Raw genomic sequence first — 20,723 nt, 5'->3', positions numbered from 1 at the left:
GAGATGTTATTGTCAGCGTGAATGACACATGTGTACTGGGCCACACCCACGCCCAAGTGGTCAAAATCTTCCAGTCAATTCCTATTGGAGCCAGCGTGGACCTAGAACTGTGCCGAGGCTATCCTCTGCCTTTTGACCCAGATGATCCCAACACAAGCCTGGTGACATCTGTGGCCATCTTGGATAAAGAACCAATAATTGTAAACGGGCAAGAAAGCTACGACTCTCCGGCAAGCCATGGCAGTAAAACAGGGAAGGTCAATGGGACGAAAGAGCAGAGACCTAGCAGTCCCACTGAGGTTTCTTCCAATGGATCCCACGGCTACCCCAATGACACTGTCTCTTTGGCTTCTTCTATAGCAACGCAACCTGAACTCATAACTGTACATATAATTAAAGGGCCAATGGGCTTTGGCTTCACTATAGCAGATAGTCCTGGAGGTGGGGGACAGAGAGTGAAGCAAATTGTTGACAGCCCAAGATGCCGAGGCCTAAAAGAAGGGGACCTTATAGTTGAAGTCAACAAAAAGAATGTGCAGAATCTAACTCACAACCAAGTTGTGGATATGCTGATTGAATGTCCTAAAGGAAGTGAGGTGACACTGCTGGTACAGCGAGGAGGTAGGTCCCAATTTTTATTTTTTAAATTTAAGACCAAAGTACTCTACTTAAAACATTGGTGTCTAAATACACATGACTAGTTTAAATTGACTAAAAATAATTATAGCTGCTGGCTTTTAATTTAAATATTTTTAAACAGCATTGTGAAATAACAAAATATAGTGTAATCTTATTTTGAGTTGGTCCTGGTATTTGCCTTTATTTATTTATTTGTTTATTTGTATCCTTCTCACACACAGAGAGAGAACATAAATGCATTAGAAGGTTTGCCCATGGTATCAATTTTTTTCAGATATATAAACACTACAGGTAGTTCTCGACTTACAACATTTCATTTAATGATCATACAAAGTTACAACAGCAGTGAAAAATGTGACTGATGATCTTTTTCACACTTACAAAACCATTGCAACATTGCCATGGTCATGTGATCAAAAATTTAGATTCTTGGCAACTGGTTCATATTTATGACAGTTGACATGTCATGGGGTCACGTGATCGGCTTTTGCAAACTTCTGACAAGCAAAATCAATGGGGAAGCAGATTCACTTAACAACCGTGCTAGTAACTTCACTTAACAACTGTGGCAAGAAAGGTCACAAAATGGGGCAAAATTCAACCAATGTCTCACTTAACAACATAAATTTGGGGCTCAGTTGTGTTCATAAGTTGAGGACTATCTGTATTTAGAAATTGATGGCTATGTTACAGGCATAGATGGCATTTAAACTTTCTTGACCTGAATATGATTAGATGGGAGTTGGCTTGTTTGCTTACTGAAATGTTAAAAATAGCCATTTTTCATGAAAACTTTGAACTTGTCGAAGTCAGCTGATTCATAATGTATCTCATTTCTGTCCATTTTTTTTAGTACATTTCAATTGACTATTTTATTACAGAATTGTAAGAAGGGATTTGCTATCACCTTGCTTTAGTTGTTAGGCTCACCTTCCTATTACTACATAAAATTCACTTAATTCTTGGTACTTAAATACATGTTTGTTTCTCCATGTTCTCCATTGCCTTGATGTATAAAGGAAGAGCCATTCATCTTTGGACTCCATCTATCTTTTTTCACAGAATACATCCCAATTGCTTTAGAATTAAAAACAGACAATATTTTGGGCCTATGGATTCAATTGGTTATTTCTGTGATTGTGAGACCTTACCATACGATAACATTGAGGGAGGTGTTGATTTGCAAAATGGCTGCTAGGATGGATGTGGCCACTATAGATTATTTATTCATCAAAAGACAAACAGAGTGGGTTTGCCTCTTCTCTAGCTTGAATCTACCAGAATATTTGTACTACAATGTTCCAAGTTATCTTGTTTTATTATTTTAATTTTCCAAGAAAGTGAAGGGACCAATATGCAGCCTAAAAGCAATTTTGGATAACTTATGATGTGCATATTGACTCTGATGGGTTATCAGAGGACGATTCACAAGCACAAGGTACCTATGGATACCACAGCGCCTAGTCTGCACAAGATGGGCTCGGAAAGAACGTGCATATCCCCACATTGGTTATACTGTTTGTCTAGTTTCTTTAGTTAAGGTGGGTATTCTGATTGTGGGATGTGCATCTAGTCATTTAGTGTCAAGCACCAGGGAAATCAGGAGATCCAGGCAGTTATAATAAAGATTTATTGTAAGCTGAAGCTCTCTTCTAGAACCTGAACTAGTAACGGTCAAAGAAAATTAGCGGGAGTTAAGAATAGAAAGGAATCCAAGGTGGGCTGGACTTAGACCTCTTGTGAGCCTGAAGGGACTCATTACTGATGACATATTTCACCCCTACCTCAGCCTCATTCTGGTCAACTCTTACATCTAGCAGTGTATTTGTGGCTGCAGTCCCCAACCTCAGGATAGGTAGGGCTGATATTTCAGAAGCATTTCTTGGATTAGAGACTAATGGGTCAAATGGTGCCTTAAACCTCGCAGAATCTAATTGCACTTATTTCATCCTTTGAAATCTCCGAATCCCTCCAGATGCTGGATCAATTTTTCCATGTGGAGAGGTTGACAAACAAAATCAGATAAAATTTTGCCAGTGCAAATTATAATACGTGCATTTTATCTTCTTAATCTTATTCTTCAAAGTAAAACACGGATCTGAAGATAACTGCCAATTTTCACATAATATCTCTGGTCATTCCTCCTGAGCTTCCAGGCAGAGCAGAAAGTGTAGCCTTTAGACTGAAAACTCCCCCAGGGTGTTAGTCACCTTCTGTTCTAGTGACTTTGTAATAAAAACTTCTCAGTTTCTGTTCACCCGTATTGATAATTCATCAAGCCCTTGGTATGTGTAATCACCCAAAGCTCTTAAAATTGACTTCCACCTCTCTTTAGGACATCTCTCCATCACCTTCTCTTATCTGCAGCACCACAATAACAAGCAGATCATTGGAAATGCTGATCATTTCTTTATCTCTGACTTTCACTTCCTGTGTATGTGTAGCTATGCAATTCATTGTTTCCATCTGCATAGTGGGATTTCTCATTTCAGTGTCATAGATTATGCTAAAGGTTATCACATTCTACTTAAACATTGTCGAATCTCTATTGTTGCTCTTGAATAGCTCGAGGAGTTTAGTATTCTGTTGCATAGTAAGAATCTTACCCTAGACATTGGAAGAGATGTTGAAGCTGCCATCTTTAAAATCCATTAGTACTCAGCTGTCCCGTTTTAGCTTTCTATATTATTTTTGAGAGCACTTAAAAAAAAAGGATACATGAAGAACAAGAGATGAAGATCCCCTAATTTGATAGTTCCAACAAAAATGGAAAACTTACATTATGGCAGACATGACTAGCTAAAGTTGCCTGTTTGCTTGTTGTTGTTATTAGGCAGACAGACAGACAGACAAGACAGCTTAACCTTGGCTAGAGGAAAAAAATATGCAGGGTATGATTTATTTATTTATTTATTTATTTATTTATTTATGAGACTTATATACCGCTTTAAGTGCAAGCACTCTCTAAGCGGTGTACACCAGTAAGCAATGTATATATATATTTACATTGCCCCCAACAATCTGGGTCCTCATTTTACCTACCCCGGAAGGATGGAAGGCTGAGTCAACCTTGAGCCGGTGAGATTTGAACCGCTGACCTGCTGAACACAGTCAGCTAAAGTGGCCTGCAGTACTGCACTCTAACTGCTGCGCCACCTCGGCTCTTAGAGCAGCGGCCCCCACTTTGAGCACCAGGGACCGGTTCCATGGAGAGAGGGGACGAGGTTTTGTGTGCTGCTTGCATCTTGTGGATGGGGCTTGGCTTGTTTGTCTGGCCCGGTTTCTGGCAGTGCTGGTCCATAGACTGGGGATTGGGGGCCCAGGGATCTCTGATTTAGAGCACTATAATGTTTCCATGCCATCCGAACCAATTGCTTTTCAGATGGCACTGAATTATGACCATTTGGTTACAACAGCACTGAAGAAAAGAGTTACAACTAGGTTCACATATCTGTCCATTGCAGTGTCTTCCACATCATGTGATCAAACTTCAGGTGCTGGGCAACTGACATGTATAAGTGATAGTTGCAGTGGTCCCTAGATCATGTGATCCTCATTTGTGACTTTCCCAGCCAGCTTTTGGCAAGCAAAATCAATGGGGCAAGCCAGATTTGCTTAAAAACTGTGTGCTTCACTTTAACAAGCATGGGATTTGCTTAATGGCTGCAGCAAGAAAGGTCATAAAATTGGGCAAAACCCACTTAACAACTGTTTTGCTTAAATTGCTTGGAATACTGCATCCAGTTTTGGTCACCACGATGTAAAAAAGATGTTGAGACTCTAGAAAGAGTGCAGAGAAGAGCAACAAAGATGATTAGGGGACTGGAGGCTAAAAGATATAAGGAACGGTTGCTGGAATTGGGTATGTCTAATTTAACGAAGAGAAGGACAAGGGGGGACATGATAGCAGTGTTCCAATATCTCATGGGCTGTCACAAAGAAGAGGGAGTCAAGCTGTTCTCCAAAGCGCCTGAGGGCAGGACAAGAAGCAATGGATGGAAACTAATCAAGGAGAGAAGCAACCTAGAACTAAGGAGAAACTTCCTGACAGTTAGAACAATTAATCAGTGGAACAACCTGCCTCCAGAAGGGGTGAATTCTCCAACATTGGAAGTTTTTAAGAAGAGACTGGACAGCCATTTGTCTGAAATGGTATAGGGTTTCCTGCCTGAGCAGGGGGTTGGACTAGATGACCTCCAAGGTCCCTTCCAACTTTGTTGTTGTTGTTGTTATAAATTCTAGTCCCAATTGTGGTTGCAGCTCCAGGTATAGAAAAGAATGAGTGTTTTTTACAAGTACATTAACAGGACACACAAAAGTTTTAAGGGCATCCTTGAATTTTCCAGAGCCATTTGTTTTATGTAAATAAGATACAACCGTAATGCTCCAGTATTTTTTCAGTAGATGTTTTGGAAAGGAAATTTTGACAGACATCGCCCCCATTCTGTCAGTGAGAAGAGCGTCACTTGTGAAAACTAATCCTTCTACACAACTCTGTTCTTTTTCACTTCACTTCTCCCCTGTTCTTTCCTCGGTTGTGCTGCCAGGACCAAAAGTTCATGTGATACACAATTTCTCATTTTTGTTGAGCTTCCTCTGGGAGGGATTTCTGGCTCTTGGTTTATAATCAAACTCTTACACACGTTTGGGCTACCTCTCCTTCTGATGTCCATTTGGAAACGGCATCTGGGAAAATACTTCACTCTCAGGCAGGGGTGGGCAACTATGACACCTTTTATGACCTATGGACTTTAACTCCCAGAATTCCTAAGCCAGCATGGCTGACTCAAGAATTCTGGGAGTTGAAGTCCACCGGTTGTAAACTGCTATAGTTGCCCATCCCTGTTCTTAGGTCTTGATTTTATTGACATGCCATTTCTACCCGGTCAAGCTCAACATAGCACAAAGCTTCTGTTCAAATATGCGTCAAAGATTCTTCGGCCATGATTACAAATCAGGCTGAAAAATATCAGAAATGTACGCGTAGTAGATGTGACAAGCTCAGCCAGCTTCCAAGCCACTGGCACCTCTTCACAATTATGCCTGTCTTTTAAAATTCGAGACGCATATCCAGGGAAAGCATAGCCTGTAAAATATTTACGACAATGCAGCCACCATTGGAATCTTGATTCCCTGTAATTAGATCACTGGGGCCGACAGATTCTTACCACCGCTTACCACAGTGAGGAACAAGAAGAAAATGAATGAAGGAGAAAACGGTACAAAGAAGTTTCTTTTGTAAATTCACCTTCTGAAAACTCCTTTAGTGCAGTCTCAGGTGTACTAGTCCACTCCACTAACCAGTAAAATAAACTTGTCAGTTCTGACAGGGTCAATTTCTAAGTTTCTGTAGGAAATTTTATTATATACTTAAGATAGGTGCCTGCACTGTTGTGTAAGATCCATGGCCTTCATCATTTTCAAAGGGCGTCACTACACAAAGTACAATAGGCACAATAGTGTAAACTAATTACTGGTAGTCCTCGACTTAACAATAGTTCGTTTAGTGACCATTCGAAGTTACAGCAGCACTGAAAAAGGTGACTTATGACCATTTTTCACACCATGGTCATGTGATTAAAATGTGGACTCTTGCCAACTAGCTCATATTTATGACGGTTGCCGTATCTCAGAGTCACATGATCCCCTTTTTGCGATCTTCCGACCAGCAAAGTCAATGGGGAAGCCAGATTCACTTAACAACCGTGTTGTTAACTGAACTACTGCAATGGTTCACTTAACAACGGTGGCAACAAAGGTCATAAAATGGGGCCAAACTCACTTAACAAATGTCTCAATTAGCAACAGAAATTTTGGGCTCAGTTGTGGTCTTAAGCCGAGTGTAACAATGCTATTTTATATTAATCGGTTACCTACATTTATCAGCTATACTATGATAATACCAGCAGAATGTGTGATTGTAGTTATTAAGTCACATTGTTATTTCAAATACAGTCAACGGAATTTAATTTAATTCTGGAATAGCTACACAATATATCACAATGTATGAATAGTTTGGATTTTTTTCTAACTACCCTTGCTGCTGCTTCTGAACTCAAAACAAGACGAAAAAAGGATCCTTACAAGAGCAGAAATTCATATTCTTCATTTCTCTTTCTTTGTGGAAATGGCAATAGATGCTTTCATATACTTGAATCTACCCATCTGACTGTGCTTATATTTTTTTCCAAATAAAACATAGAAACAGAAAACTGATGGCAAAAAAGACCCAGTGGTTCATCGAGTCTGCCATTTGAGTTTTTTTTGTATCATTTTTAATTATTTGTTATTTATTTAATTTAATTTTAGTTGGATTATAGGCATGTGTTTATCCTAAGCATGTTTAAACTCAGTTACTGATAATTAACTCACTACCTCACTGGAAGTTGGTTCCAGTAAATATAATATAATGACTTTATATATTTTTAGCATGTTATTTTTATCGCTATTGGCATATTAGAATATTTCTATATTTAATCTATTAACTATTAATAGATTATTAACTGAGACTGACTGAAACTTTTTAAAGTAATTGTCAATATTTAGTGCATTGAATCTTAGTTTAATAAGCCAAGCTGATGCCTAGCCCCTCAGCTTCTAGTTTGTTTTTCCATTATTACAATCAAATGAAGAAGGCAGGAATGTTCCTGTCAAAATTGGGAAGCGGTAATTCATTACTTCCAAATGAGGCAAGATTTGGAAGCAAATCTTAACCATGGCTTTATTATCCACAAACTAGGTCAGAATAGCAGGAAGTTACCATTTAGTTAAATGTCCTGATGAATTGAAAAAGTGAAGTGGGAGCCTGGAGGATTCATTGCAAATATGAAGAACTGGGTCTCAGTTGACTCACAGTCAGAGGCATAGATTTGAAATGGAGAAAATTTGGGCTCCTATGAATCTCCTTACGAGTGATTGTCCTGCCAAAACCACTCTAGAACTGCAGCATAAAATCATCCAGGAAGTTGCAATAAAAAACATTCAAGGATCTTTAAGACACCGCTCTCTGGTTAAACTCTCATGTTCATGACTCTACCATAAACAAAATACCTGGATAAAAATGTGTTTCATTAAATGAGGTGGAAGCAATTGCTTACTAAGAAAAACATTCATGCTTTTCTCAGATTTGCCAAAACATTTTCCAGATTACCCTCTAGCATTCTGGAGGTACATTCTGTGGATATATTTTCAGACTATATGGCTACAGTTATGTTTGATGAACACCAAACATTGCCATCCACAATTAGACTCTCACACCGTCTGTGAAGCATGGAGGCAGAGCATTATGTTTCAAGTATGCTTTGCTATCTCAAAATCTGGGCAATTTGCCATCATTGAAGGAAAGATTATTTTTGCTTTGTATGAGAGAATTCTGCAGGAAAATATTAAGCCATCTGTCTTGTCAAGTGCAAGTGGGTCAGATAGCAAGACAATGAACCCAAGAATGCAGATATATCTACAAGAGAGTGGATGATGAAGAAGAATCTGTTTTAGAACTTCCAAGTCAATGTCTGGATATGAACACCATAGAAATATTTTGGGAGGACCTGAAATAAGCAATACACGTTTGAAAATCTTCAGAAGTTACTGAGTTATAGAAGTTAGCCTTAGAGGTATGGGTCTTAGTTCTTACAAGTAATCTAAAAAACAATGCTTTTTTTGTAAAAAAAAAAAAAACACATGTTATACAACCCGTATTTCCTACCCTATAAGGTTCCATCCCAAAAAGGTGCCAGAACTCTTGTTCTGGGCTTTCTATGACAAAAAACCCTGCTAAAAACTAATCACCCCTTATTGTGACTTTTACTTGCAGTTAATGTAGCTAAAAGTATCCAACCAAATACTGACCCCAAGTACTCCCCCCCCCCAAGTTTGGCACATCACAGGTCGATTTCATGTCTCAAATAATCAACCACCAAACTTGTATTGTTTATTCAGTCAAACTCCTTTGAGACAGTGAATGTCTATAGTTATTCTTTTTTTTTCCTGTACCTATATCTCAGCTGAACTATACAGTCATAATTAAACTAATATATAGATTCATCTAATAGGTAAATTTATAGAAAATAACATTTTTTTTTAAGAATGTACGGAAATATATATGTACTAATGTCAAGGATTGCCCTCTGATTACTTACAGAATGAGAACGATCCTTTCTGTCCCTAGGCTGGCGTCTTCTGGAAAGCAAACTATGTCCACTGACATCATGACTATATGTATGTCTTCTCAAAATGGTCTTCTCTTCTCCATCGCACACAATCCCAGTCTTTTCAGAATGCAAAATAGAATATTGAAGCTCACCTTTAAATTTTCTGCATGTACATGATAAGATGTACATGTAGGCCACTTCTTAAATTAAAATACTTGATTAGGTTTCGTAATATTTAAAGATCCCAGTCACTTGGTTTTCCTGCCTGTATGTCTTTGAAAATGTTCCTAATCCTTACTATCAAAGAGTCACTAGGCCTGCATCTCATAGCATTTCACCAATCCCTAAGGAACCCTCTCTCAACTCTAACAGTACTTCTCATTTGTTAATCAATTCCACAGGGTAAAACATGGTATAGATAACTGAACAGAGTGTTATCCCATGTGATAGATGATTGGCATTATCAGAATTGACAACACTGATTATTCATTATTTGTAATGTACCGGGTGATAGGTTAAGATCAGTGCAAACCTTAAGTACTTACTTAAGTACTTACTTTATCTAAGTGTATTAATGCATCCTTCCTCAAATGAGACAGATGTAAATATTATCAATACTTAACAAAGCCACTTACATATTTGAGTCATTTAATATTCAGATAAAAGCACTCTGGATAGCATTGGGAACTTTTTTATTTGTGTACACATTTTAATATATCAAGCAGCACGTGTCTTCCAAAACTTGCACAATTTAAAGTTGCATAGAATACCCAGAAGCAGTTGTAGAAAATTAAGCAGATAGGCAGTTCATGTAATTGTAATGGAAAAATAATTGCAAGTTGTAGGGGATGTGATTGAAATGTGTTCGATTGCATTCCCATAGTGATGTTGTAGTGCAAATGTGTGGAAAATTCAGGGATGCAGCTGCTAGGTGACTATGATGGTGGTTAAAAATAATTGAAAATAAAAAAGGCTTATCTTCTCAGAAATTGATCAGCTGGTCCCTTTGAGCTGCAGGAAGAAGGAAAAATGATCTGAAACTAACAATACCCAAGACTTGAAAACTTTAAATCTAGGGCAAATTTCCAAGGGGTAGCCTGATCCAGCCATTGCAGTAAAAAACACATGGATTCTTGGAACAGCTTAAAGGCTATCACAAATTTATTGTGGCTTAAGCTTTCGTAAAGTAGAGTTGACTTCTACAGATATACCTGATAAAACTCAGTCTACTAAGAATTATGGTACAATAAATCTACCCAGTGGCCTTTTAAGTTGCTGGATTTTTTTTTTTAGTTTCTCTCTCCTTTGGGCTCTGAATAATGAGGTTTTAATTATCATCACTATGAGTGTGAAACTCTGCTACCAGAGATGTTGACCTAGGATGAGTTTTTAAATATAAAAACTGTGTGATTTTGAATAATCCTACAGACTCTAGCTTTTGCTGGTGTTTTTTATTAGATGTGATATAATATAACACAAGGTGGCACAGCAGAACCTTATATTGTGCATTAAACAAGGCACGTTTTAACAAGAGGTGAGATATTTTCCCAGTTATGACTTACACACCAGTAAATCAAGCAGGTATTAGGTTGTCTCAGCTAAGAGAGACAAACAGTATTTTACTCTGCCTTGCTGAAAGCAGATTGCGATGTCATGTTTGTCACAAGTGGCTTCTATATATAATTTTGAAAGGTTGAAATGCCAGTATTTGGTTAAAATAAAGTTTGTAGCTGGGCAATTGATTAAGCAGCCTCTTTGAAAGCTACAAAATTCAACATGAATAGGATGAACTATGTGCCTAGAATATTCTAAAAGGAATTGGCTTCTTTAATTGATTGCCTTGACTCATTAATGGAATAGGAGTCCCTAGACCTATTGGTTATTTCCCCCCCCCATTTTTTTCATGTCCTATAAGTCCTTGTTTTTGAAAATATATAAACCTCATCAAATTTCATGAGTCGTTCTCAAATGCTCTGTCTTTGAATTCCAGGAACTGTTAATTAGCTGTTCATTATCATCACTCTATATCTACTGCATAGTTCTTTTTCTACTTTTGATGGAAAGAAGAGCAGTCAATATTAATAGATTTAGTCTAGATTTCCATACACACTAAATAGTAATGTGGTTTGTTTAAGTTTGACTCAGAATGATCTGTGACTCTAACTAAATTCTTATTTGTGATTTAAGACAATGTAAATTCATTCAGTTGTGACTTAATCAACAGTGCAGTTAAGCAAATTATGATCTAGTACAGACAGGTCAAACTTGTGATGTTTCATGACATCGTGCAACGTATCAGGCCGGCAATGGGGTGGGTGCGGCTTCCACGTGACATGTCCGGCCCGCAGGCTGGCAGTTTGACACCCCTGATCTAGTACAATGTATAAAGTTGTTGTACTTGGTGGCGTTAATTTGTTGTTGTTCAGTCACTAAGTCACGTCCGACTCTTTGTGACCCATGGAACACAGCACACCAGGGCCCCCCATCCTCCCCGGTCTCCCAGAGTTTGCCCAAATTTATGGTCATTGCATCAATGACACTATCTAACCATCTCATCCTCTGCCATCCCCCCTCCCCTTTGGCCTTCAATCTTTCCCAACATCAGGGTTTTTCCCCAGTAAGTCCTCTTTTCTCATTTGGTGGCCAAAGTATTTGAGTTTCAGCTTCAGGGTTGTATTAATACCATTCCCAATATTTGTAACTGGTATCATAGCTCAGTTAGAGTGACTTGGCAGCATTTATTTTCTTCCTCTGTTATATGAGAACTCAGAGATCCCCAGTGAATAAGTTGACAGCAAGTATAGATGAAATTTCTGAATATAGCATGTAATATAAAATTTTCCATTCTATAATGTTTTGTGAAATTTCTTAGCCTTTTAAAAAGATTGATCAAATTAATGTATTATAAATATATCAAAGGTTTTATTCATAATAGCTAAATTGAATTTAATTAAAATTAAATGTTTTGAGACAAGGATATTCTGAGTGCAAGATGTGAGATGGGATAAACTGAACTTTTATGAAACCAGACCTTGAAGGTTATATGTCAGAGAATATCATACATAGGTCTACAGGCAAGACGAACACTTCAGTGTTTTTGTCTCAGAATTTAACAAGAATTAATGTTGATTTTCGTGCACGAAAAATGAAATTCAAAGATTTTCTTGATGTGTACACTCATGCCAATGCTGTTTTTCATAAATTATATATATTTAAGTTTATTTCATAAACAAGTACCGTAATTTTGTTGAAGTAGCAACACATCAAGACTTTTTTTTCTCTTTGTTTTTCAAGCCAACTTTTAAATGAGTCTTTAATATGATTTTGCTGGCAAAATTTTCTGCAGAGTTAGTTTAGTATCCCCCTGCTTTATCCAAAAAAGAACATTATTGCTCATTAGTGTAAATAATTAAGAGCTTCTTCTTTTCCTTTTAGAAGCCCTATAAATAGATGTGTATTTACCCAGTAATGTGCCTGTTCACCTTTGTGCGAAAAAGTTTGATTGCTGTTTCAGATGTCCGTTTGTTTACAGTAAGGGTGAAGCTTATCTTTCACAAAATAAAATTGTTCCTTATTCCAAAACCCTAGAAAGGGTGGGCAGGGCATTTGGGGATTCTAATATAACTGGGTCTCAAGAGAAGATCCAGGAAGCAGCCATTACGAAGCTGAGGTTTCCAAGACACAGAATCAAATTGAAATTGCTAGATTTCTATATTGATTCCACAACTGTGGGTCTCTAAGCAAACAAAAAATCATCAAACCCAATGGTTAACTGAGGACTTTTTGAAATGCTTAAAACAAGGGATGCACATTTTTTGCAAATGATTGCTCAAGAGGCTTTCCCATCTACAAAATGGCAGGCATTAAGGATATCCCCATCTACAAAGCACCACTTTACCAGAATTGTGCCAACAGTGCTGCAGCTGCAAAAAAGCTAATGCAGTCCTAGGTTACATCAATAAAGGGATTGTTTCAAGATCACGTGAAATGATAGTACCACTTTGTATTGCACTGATGAGACCATGCTTGGAATACTGCATCCAATTCTGGTCACCACGACACAAAAAAGATGCTGAGATCCTAAAAAGGGTGCAGAGAAGATCAACAATGATAATAAGGGGTCTGCAGGCTAAACCATACGATGAACAACTGATGAAACTAAGTATGTCTAGTGTAATGAAGAGAAGGACTAGGAGCAGTATGGTAGCCATCTTCCAATACTTGAGAGGCTGTCACAGAGAAGAAGAAATCAACCTATTACCCAAAGCACCTGAGGTCAAGATAAGAAGTAATGGATCGAAGATCATTAAAGAGAGAACCAACCTTGAGAGTGAAAACAATCAGTGAAATTCCTTCCTCCTCCAGAAGCTGTGGGTGTTCTGACACTGGAGGTTTTCAAGAAGAGACAGCCATTTGTCCTGAATACTATAGGACAGGGGTCTTCAAACTTGGCCCTTTAATGACTTATGGACTTCAACTCCCAGAATTCCTCAGCCAGGCACACTGGCTGAGGAATTCTGGGAGTTGAAGTCCACAAATCATAAAAGAACCACGTTTGAAAACGCCTGCTATAGGGTCTCCTGCTTAAGCAAGGTTTGGACTAGGAGATCTCCAAGGTCCCTTCCGGCTCTATTCTGATTATTATAACTTCAGAGCTTGAGATGGGGACCTCTTACAAAACTAAGATTTTACAAAGTTAAGCCTGATAAAAGTAAATAGTTTATATCTTCAGAAATGCAATGAACATTCAACCCTTCTCCAGGATTGTTCCGGGTAGATTTTGAATGTATAAGGTATATTTGCAGACAGAGCACTAGGCTGTAGTTATTCATCATCTCTAGTTTTCAAGAACTCTTGATTGTTCATTTATGAAACTTTATCCTTCCTGAGTTAGAGATGACTCTTAAATGATCTGTATATTACATTCAATTAACCAACACTTGAAACAATGTAATAAAGGCTGTAATACAGTTATTCTATACATCCAAAGCAACACTCTTTCCTAGCTTTGCATTTTCCACCCCGCGTGATCTATATTGGCCTTCTGCAATAAATAATAATAATAAAGTTGGAAGGGACCTTGGAGGTCATCTAGTCCAACCCCCTGCTCAGGCAGGAAACCCTTTACCGTTTCAGGCAAATGGCTGTCCAGTCTCTTCTTAAAAATGTCCAGTGTTGGAGCATTCACCGCTTCTCGAGGCAGGTTGTTCCACTGGTTAATTGTGCTAACTGTCAGAAAATTTATTAAATAAGTTTTATTAAACCTAATATCACAAAGGAAGCAGCCCCTTTTGCCTTTAGGGCAAGCTATACAACTTGAGAGGGACCCAGAGAGAGAATGGGCCCTGTCTCAAAATGTGAAGAATCTCAGCAGCTTTCTGTGATTTGCCCAGGTGAGCTATATTTGGAACTCAAGAGACATTCTTGGAAATAGATGTCACTGAAGGCTGACATTTACTTTGCAATGTGCCACTTCCCTTCTTTACGATTAAAATAATGTTTGAAAGGTGTAAAAGAGTCATTTGGTATAGGGAGCCTGGCAACTTCCAATGAAAGTGTCTACGGGCACATTAGTTATGGATGTTTATTTGATTAGTTCCTGCCCTAAGGTGTTTTAGGTGCTGCCAGTATGATTCACGAAGGTAAGCCAACTCTTTGAAAAGAGAATAAATAGTTCCATTTTAATAGCTTGCGCAAATGCTAGGCAAAAAGAAAATATTACTACCACAAGAAATTCCACTATTGATAGTTATTCATAATATTGCAAACATCAGGAATAATTCCAAATTACAATACAGTGATTTTTTTTAAAAAAAAATCCTTAATAATTAAGGATTATCATTTCCTCCCAGCAAACTGTGTAAAGCAAACTTTAACGAATGCTGAATTTTAAACAGAATCCTTTGCTTCAGATGTTTCTGATAATTAGTTTAGTATATGTATTTTCATTGTTTTAGATTGACCTCATATATAGCACTAATTGAAAAGTGACATTTTATGTATATGAGGAACATAATGGGTGTATACAGCCTCTAAATAGCCCCTGCAGCCTTTGCTTTTGTGATGGACTTCGATTCCTGCATTAAAAATATTGTTTATATCCAGCAGAGGACAGTATTCCATATTTAGATGGAACACCTATGACAGAAATGTTAGTTTCTTATGCTAGTTCTATTAAACTTCTTCCTCCCTCCCTACTAAATGTGCTTATTCGGTGTGTTTTTTAATGTATACAGCAGTATCCCTTTTATCTTCTTTTTCTACTGGACCTTTTTGTTACTCAGGTCTATCTAACTTTGATGAAAGATAATAGAGCAATCCCTCTAGTGTTAAATTAATATCTGTCTAAAGACTTGATGTTGCAACATAATTTACCATCCTGCTGCCAGAACCAATGAAGTCAGCAGTATAAGAGTCTTTTAAAGTTAATGAATGATTAATTTATTAATTAAGATCACCATGCATCTAGATCTCCCTGGATGTATTATCTTTTTGCTCCAAGTGCACTCCGGCCAGCAACAAAAATAATCCTAAAATCCTAATCCAGGACCAATAGCAGGGAATAAGCGGCAGTTTGGTTGGAAGCATAGCTGGTGCTTCCCAGCTGTTTCTTCTGACACAGGAAGGGTAGTAAGCATATAAATGAAGTGATTTAACAGAATAACAGAGTTGAAAGGGACCTTGGAGCTCTTCTAGTCCAACCCCTGCTCAAGCAGGAGACTTCATACCATTCCAGACAAATGGCTGTCCAATCTCGTCTTAAAAGCCTCCAGTGATGGAGCACCCACAGCTTCTGAAGGCAAGCTCTTCTACTGGTTAATTGTTCTCACTGTCAGAATTTTTTCTCCTTAGTTCTAGGTTGGTTCTTTCCTTGATTAGTTTCCATCCATTGCTTCTTGTCCTGCTTTCAGAGAATAGGTTGACCCCCTCTTTGGAGAATAGGTTAACCCGCCCTCTTCCTTATGGCATTGGAACACAGACATACCCAATTCCTGCAACCGTTCTACATATGTTTTGGTCTCCTAATCATCTTCGTTGCTCTACACTCTAGTTTCCAGAGTCTCAACATCTTTTTTACATTGTGACCCAAACTGGATGCAATATTCCAAATGTGGTCTTACCAAGGTAAAGTGGTACTAACACTTTACATGATCTTGGTTCTATCCCTCTGTTAATGCAGTCTAGGACTGCATTGGCTTTTTGGGAGGGCTGCAACACACTGCTGGGTCATATTGAAGTGGCTATCCAATTCCTGTCTTTTTGTTTCCAAGAGACTGAGGTTGCCACAAGCATGGACTGAAATGGCACAGTTTTAGTGGCCGTTCTTATAAATCAAAACAAATCTACCATTTTGTTCATCTCTAGGCTCTTTGAAATATTCTAGGAAATTGTAATATCTTGTTTCCTTGGCTCGATGAAAACTCATCATATAGCCCAAAGCATATTAAGGTTTTAATTTCTCATTTGGTTCAATAAATGAAATAAGGTGAAAAGTCATATTGCAATTGTGGCTTAGTGCCAGATTAGTTCTTACATCGTGGAGTTTCTTTTCCAAGTCATGATAGCTGCCATGACCAGATGGAAGATCCTGTTAAATCTAATAAGATAGAGAAATGGGGTGGGGTTGGGGATATGTGTGCAATGGTGCCTATTATCTGGTTTCTATGTGGATTTTCAGTATGCACAGAGCTTGTGCAATTCTTCTTACGTGTCTGTTCTTCAAGGTGAATACAAAATATTTCTGTGTGGGAAATGCTGATGAAAAGTATTGCTCCAGACCATCCCCTGGCAAAGGTTGTCATTCATGTGTTAGCTTGAGTGTTCTTGTTTCTGGTCCAATATCCAGAAGTACAAGACTGGAGATAGCAGCTCTAGGCTAATGGGAATTAAACTACTTAATGGGAATTTGATAACCAAGGAAGCTGGCATGCAGATTTCTTACCAAACCTAAGTTGCTATATAGGGATGTTCTACTACATCTGATGTTACAATCCAGATTGAGTCATTCATTGGACTAAGGTTTACTAATTTGTGGGCTGGTTGGTCAGTCATATTTCCTCCATAAACTGAGAGTTCATTGAGTTTTTGTTTTTTCTTTAAATCTGCTTGCTCTTCACTCTTGAATATTGAGGATTATTGAAGTATTGAAGGAAGCCTTGTTGATTTTTTATTAGAAAGCCTAAATGAAAAATGAAAAAAAAAATTCAGATACTTCGGACAGAATGTGAGACTATAAGGCAAAAGGGTTCTCTAAGGACAGTGGTTCTCAACCTTTCTAATGCTGCGACCCCATAATACAGTTCCCCGTATTGTGGTGACCCCCAACCACTTATACATCACCGGGTGCCAGGGGCATGGCCGAAGAAAAGGGGGGAAAAATGGCGGACAGCCTTGTTTGGCGACCCTCGTGAAATGGTCATTCGACCCCAAATGGGGTCCCGACCCACAGGTTGAGAACCACTGTCTTAGGAGTACAAATGAAAAGTTAACACAGGGTGTTTTCCCTCCTTCCCCGTTGATCTTTGTGGTCCCACAAAGTGGAGTGGAATGGGATGTTATGAAGAGGTAAGACGTGTATACTGAACTCAGCTGCACCCAACATTTTGTGTCAACTACAGAAAACTTAGCGAGAAAAGGACCCCCTCAAGAGTCCAGTTAAGAGATGACTGAGATGAATATGAACTGCTTTGAATATTTTAATCTCTATTGGTAAATGCTCAGTACTTCATGTTATTATCATTTCCTGTGCCTGCTCCATGGAAATGTACTTTTCCAGCTTTTCATCCAAGAACGCTAACTCAGAATGACTGAGAAATCTGGTTTATTATTTGAAGTAAGCATTCAGATGCCCATTGTCCAGCCACTTCCACCCCTCTGCTTCAGTAAGTGGAAATAACCATAGACTCACCCCAATGAAAAAATATATATTTGTATTATTGTTTTTTTTTTGTTTATAAGTATTATTGGAGCCAGAGGTTTAGACTGATTTACATATCTAAGGTGGCTTGTGGAAAAACAAGCTATGGCCCAGACATCACCATAAAGCTAAGGTGGCTATCCTAGCTATTTTCTGATAACCTCAGTTTGCAAGGGAAGTGAGCTGACCAGAGGAAATCAGCAGGCACCAGCAAAGTTGCTCCCGAACCACAACAATTCTGGCTTAGCATTTTGTGAGACTACATTAAATTCAGACCCTTACTTTTCAGCAAAACCAACATTTGCACTTGGTATATTTAATTTGATCTGTTTTCTTATTTTTTTTTTTTTTTTGCTGCTATACTCCACCAGAGACCAAAGAGGTAAAAATTAAAAATACTTGTAGTCCTTGATTTATAATACTTCATTTAGCAACCATGGAAAATTACAGTGGCACTGAAAAAGTGACTTACGACTGGTCCTTACACTTATAGCCATTGCAGCATCCCTGTGGTCCCGTGATCAAAAGATGCTTATATTATTATTATTTTTTTAAAAAAAGGTGCTTGGCAACTGGCATCTAGTTGTGATAGTTGCAGAGTCCTGGGCTCACGGGATCACCAATTGCACCCCTCCCATCTGGCTTCTTGACAAAGTCAATGGGAGAAGCGAATTTGCTTAACAGTTATATCAGTGGTGGAGAACCTATGGCACACGTGCCAGAGGTGGCACTCAGAGCCCTCTCTGTAAGCATGCGTGCCGTCGCCCCATCCCTGCCTCCCCCTGCGGCCGTTTCCTCACCAGCAGCTTCCCCGGAGGAGAGTCACCCCAAAGCGCAGCCTATGCGGAGCAGTGCAGCCAAGGACATGGAAGCAGGGCACTGGGGACAAGACTCTGCCCTCGCACCCTGTCATGCGCAGTTGCTGCGGGGCATGGGCGAAGGGCATGGCCACCATGGCACTGCTGGGCTGCCTGGGCGATCTGCGGTAGGCCATGGAAGCAGTAAGTAACCCTGCGGGTGGGCGGGGAGCGGGGTGGGGGCGGAGCAGGCAGGACAAGGGCAGAGCAGGGGCAGGCAGGGGAGCAGGGCAGGGCTAGTTTTTGGGCACTTGGTTTCTAAAAGGTTCGCCATCACTGAGCTATATGAATCACTTAACAACCATGACAAAAGAAGTCACAAAATCGGGCTTAACTCTCTTAACAACCACCCAGTTTGGCAACGTAAGTCCCAATTGTAAGTCAAGGACTATCTGTAATATGTTTCAATGCCTCTGGCGCTGAGGAATTTGCACATTTTATTATAATAGGGAAAATATTTCTGGCGTCTCCAGGGACCATCACATTTCTTGCCTTGGAGTAACCTGCCACAGGAAGAAGGGCTTTATAAGCATAGACTCCTAAATTAAACTAATGGTTTAATTAATTAATTTTTCAGTACCCTACAACCCCAAGTCAACTCATTAACACAAAAAAAAGTGCTCTCAACAAAAGGATTTCTAGGGAGTTGCTAGAAATTCAGTTTGAACTGGCACCCTGCTACTGTTTCCTAGCTACAGTTACTGTCAATAGACAATTTGGTGTCTAGAAAATGTGATGATATGGACAATATGCAGCGAAAGCAGCATCTAGCACAAGCATATCAGAGTTAAAAGCATTGAAGTCAGTATTTATCATTGTTGGTGAATAGTATTCTGACCAAAGGGAGCCACAATTTGGAGGGCATTACTCTACAGGATCATAGTGGCATGGATCTTAGTGATTGATTAGGAGTAAGTTTGTATTTCTTGATGGTGTATCTCGTACATGATCTCAATTCTTTATACACGTGCTACTCTTTTTAGTCAGGCATGTAATCCTTAGCATTGGATCATCGTAATACACCAAAGAAGTAATTCTTTAAAAAGGAAGGAAACATGTTGAGTTCCTTTACACTGTAACCTTGATTGTGGGGGTACATAATTTGAAATTATCACTTTGCCCATTTGTTCCACAGTAAGTTTTTCTTCAATTCCCAAATTATTTTTTTGTTCCTTACCTTTCTCCATCAGGGTAGGGACCTAGTTTTCTTTCTTTTTTTTTAACCAATCAGCTCACATAAACGCAAAATCCCGTTTCCAGCGAGACATTGTATGACAAAAAGTGGTGACAAAAGAAAAATTTGCAACACCAAAAAAGAAAAAAATACACAGCAATTTTATGGGTCTATATTCAAAATGCAAATACCTCCTCTGGGCTTCTCCACTGAGTTTTAAAGGGTTTTCTTATTTGCCCTTTCATCCCTCCTTCTGTTCCTTAACGGTCCTTTCACCTTTCTTTATTCAGATATACTTAATGGTGCATTTGTTGTGAATCTTCTGTACTCTGCACAGCATGACTAGCTGAGGGTCTCCTCATTCAATGATGCAGACTAGGCTTGGCAAGAAACTGGGGGGGAGGGTTGCCAATTGTATCCACCGTTATAATTGACCTTGGTTTTCATTAAAATGTTGTCCTCCTTTGTTCTTTCTCGTCTTTGGCTTTTGTTTCATCGATGCGTGGGTGACAAGAAATCTCAAATGCTTTTGTCTTTTGTGAAAGTGTTTAGATCTATCTATCTATCTATCTATCTATCTATCTATCTATCTATCTTCATCAACCTCCTCTTGTTTATGCACCACCCCACCACCTGTCCAATTGGTCTGATAAATTTCACACGCCGGTTGCATCAAAAGGTAATATCCTCAGCTTAATTGTAAGCTAAATCTCTCTTAATCCAGGGGAGCGTTTGAGATTCTATCCAAGTGTTCAATTTCCCAGGCCGCTGAGGTCTGTGAATTTCTTTCTCCAGCCTCCAGGCTGCTGCAGCACAAGTCAGCATAGCTAATGCAGATAGATCTCCTCCCCCTCCACACACTCTCCCCCCCATCTCTTTCCCTCTCTCTCTCATTCCTCTTCTCGCGCCAACTCTACCCCCCACCTTTGTAAAAAAAAAAAAAAAGCTGTGCTTTGATTCGATATGAACAGACTGGCAACTCTGGT

General features: G+C 38.9%; 1 protein-coding gene across 31 annotated transcripts in view; it reads left to right on the top strand.

The window, feature by feature from the left end:
* MAGI1 (membrane associated guanylate kinase, WW and PDZ domain containing 1) overlaps window positions 1-20,723 on the top strand; it is a 510,767-nt gene that overhangs the window by 425,600 nt on the left and 64,444 nt on the right. For all 31 annotated transcript variants that reach the window (XR_005554903.1, XM_039328720.1, XM_039328711.1 and 28 more), the window contains one exon: window positions 1-621. Coding sequence is in view for 30 of the 31 variants with exons in the window: in XM_039328720.1 (XP_039184654.1) it covers window positions 1-621 (621 nt within the window). In the remaining variant the exon portion in view is untranslated. The remainder of the gene's footprint in view (window positions 622-20,723) is intronic.

The sequence above is a fragment of the Crotalus tigris genome, unplaced genomic scaffold (assembly GCF_016545835.1).
Source record: "Crotalus tigris isolate CLP2741 ecotype Arizona unplaced genomic scaffold, ASM1654583v1 scf7180000024383.4638030, whole genome shotgun sequence".
In the NCBI taxonomy this organism is placed as follows: domain Eukaryota; kingdom Metazoa; phylum Chordata; class Lepidosauria; order Squamata; family Viperidae; genus Crotalus; species Crotalus tigris.
The sequence above is the reverse complement of the archived record's forward strand: the minus strand, read 5'-3'. Positions and strand labels throughout refer to the sequence as shown.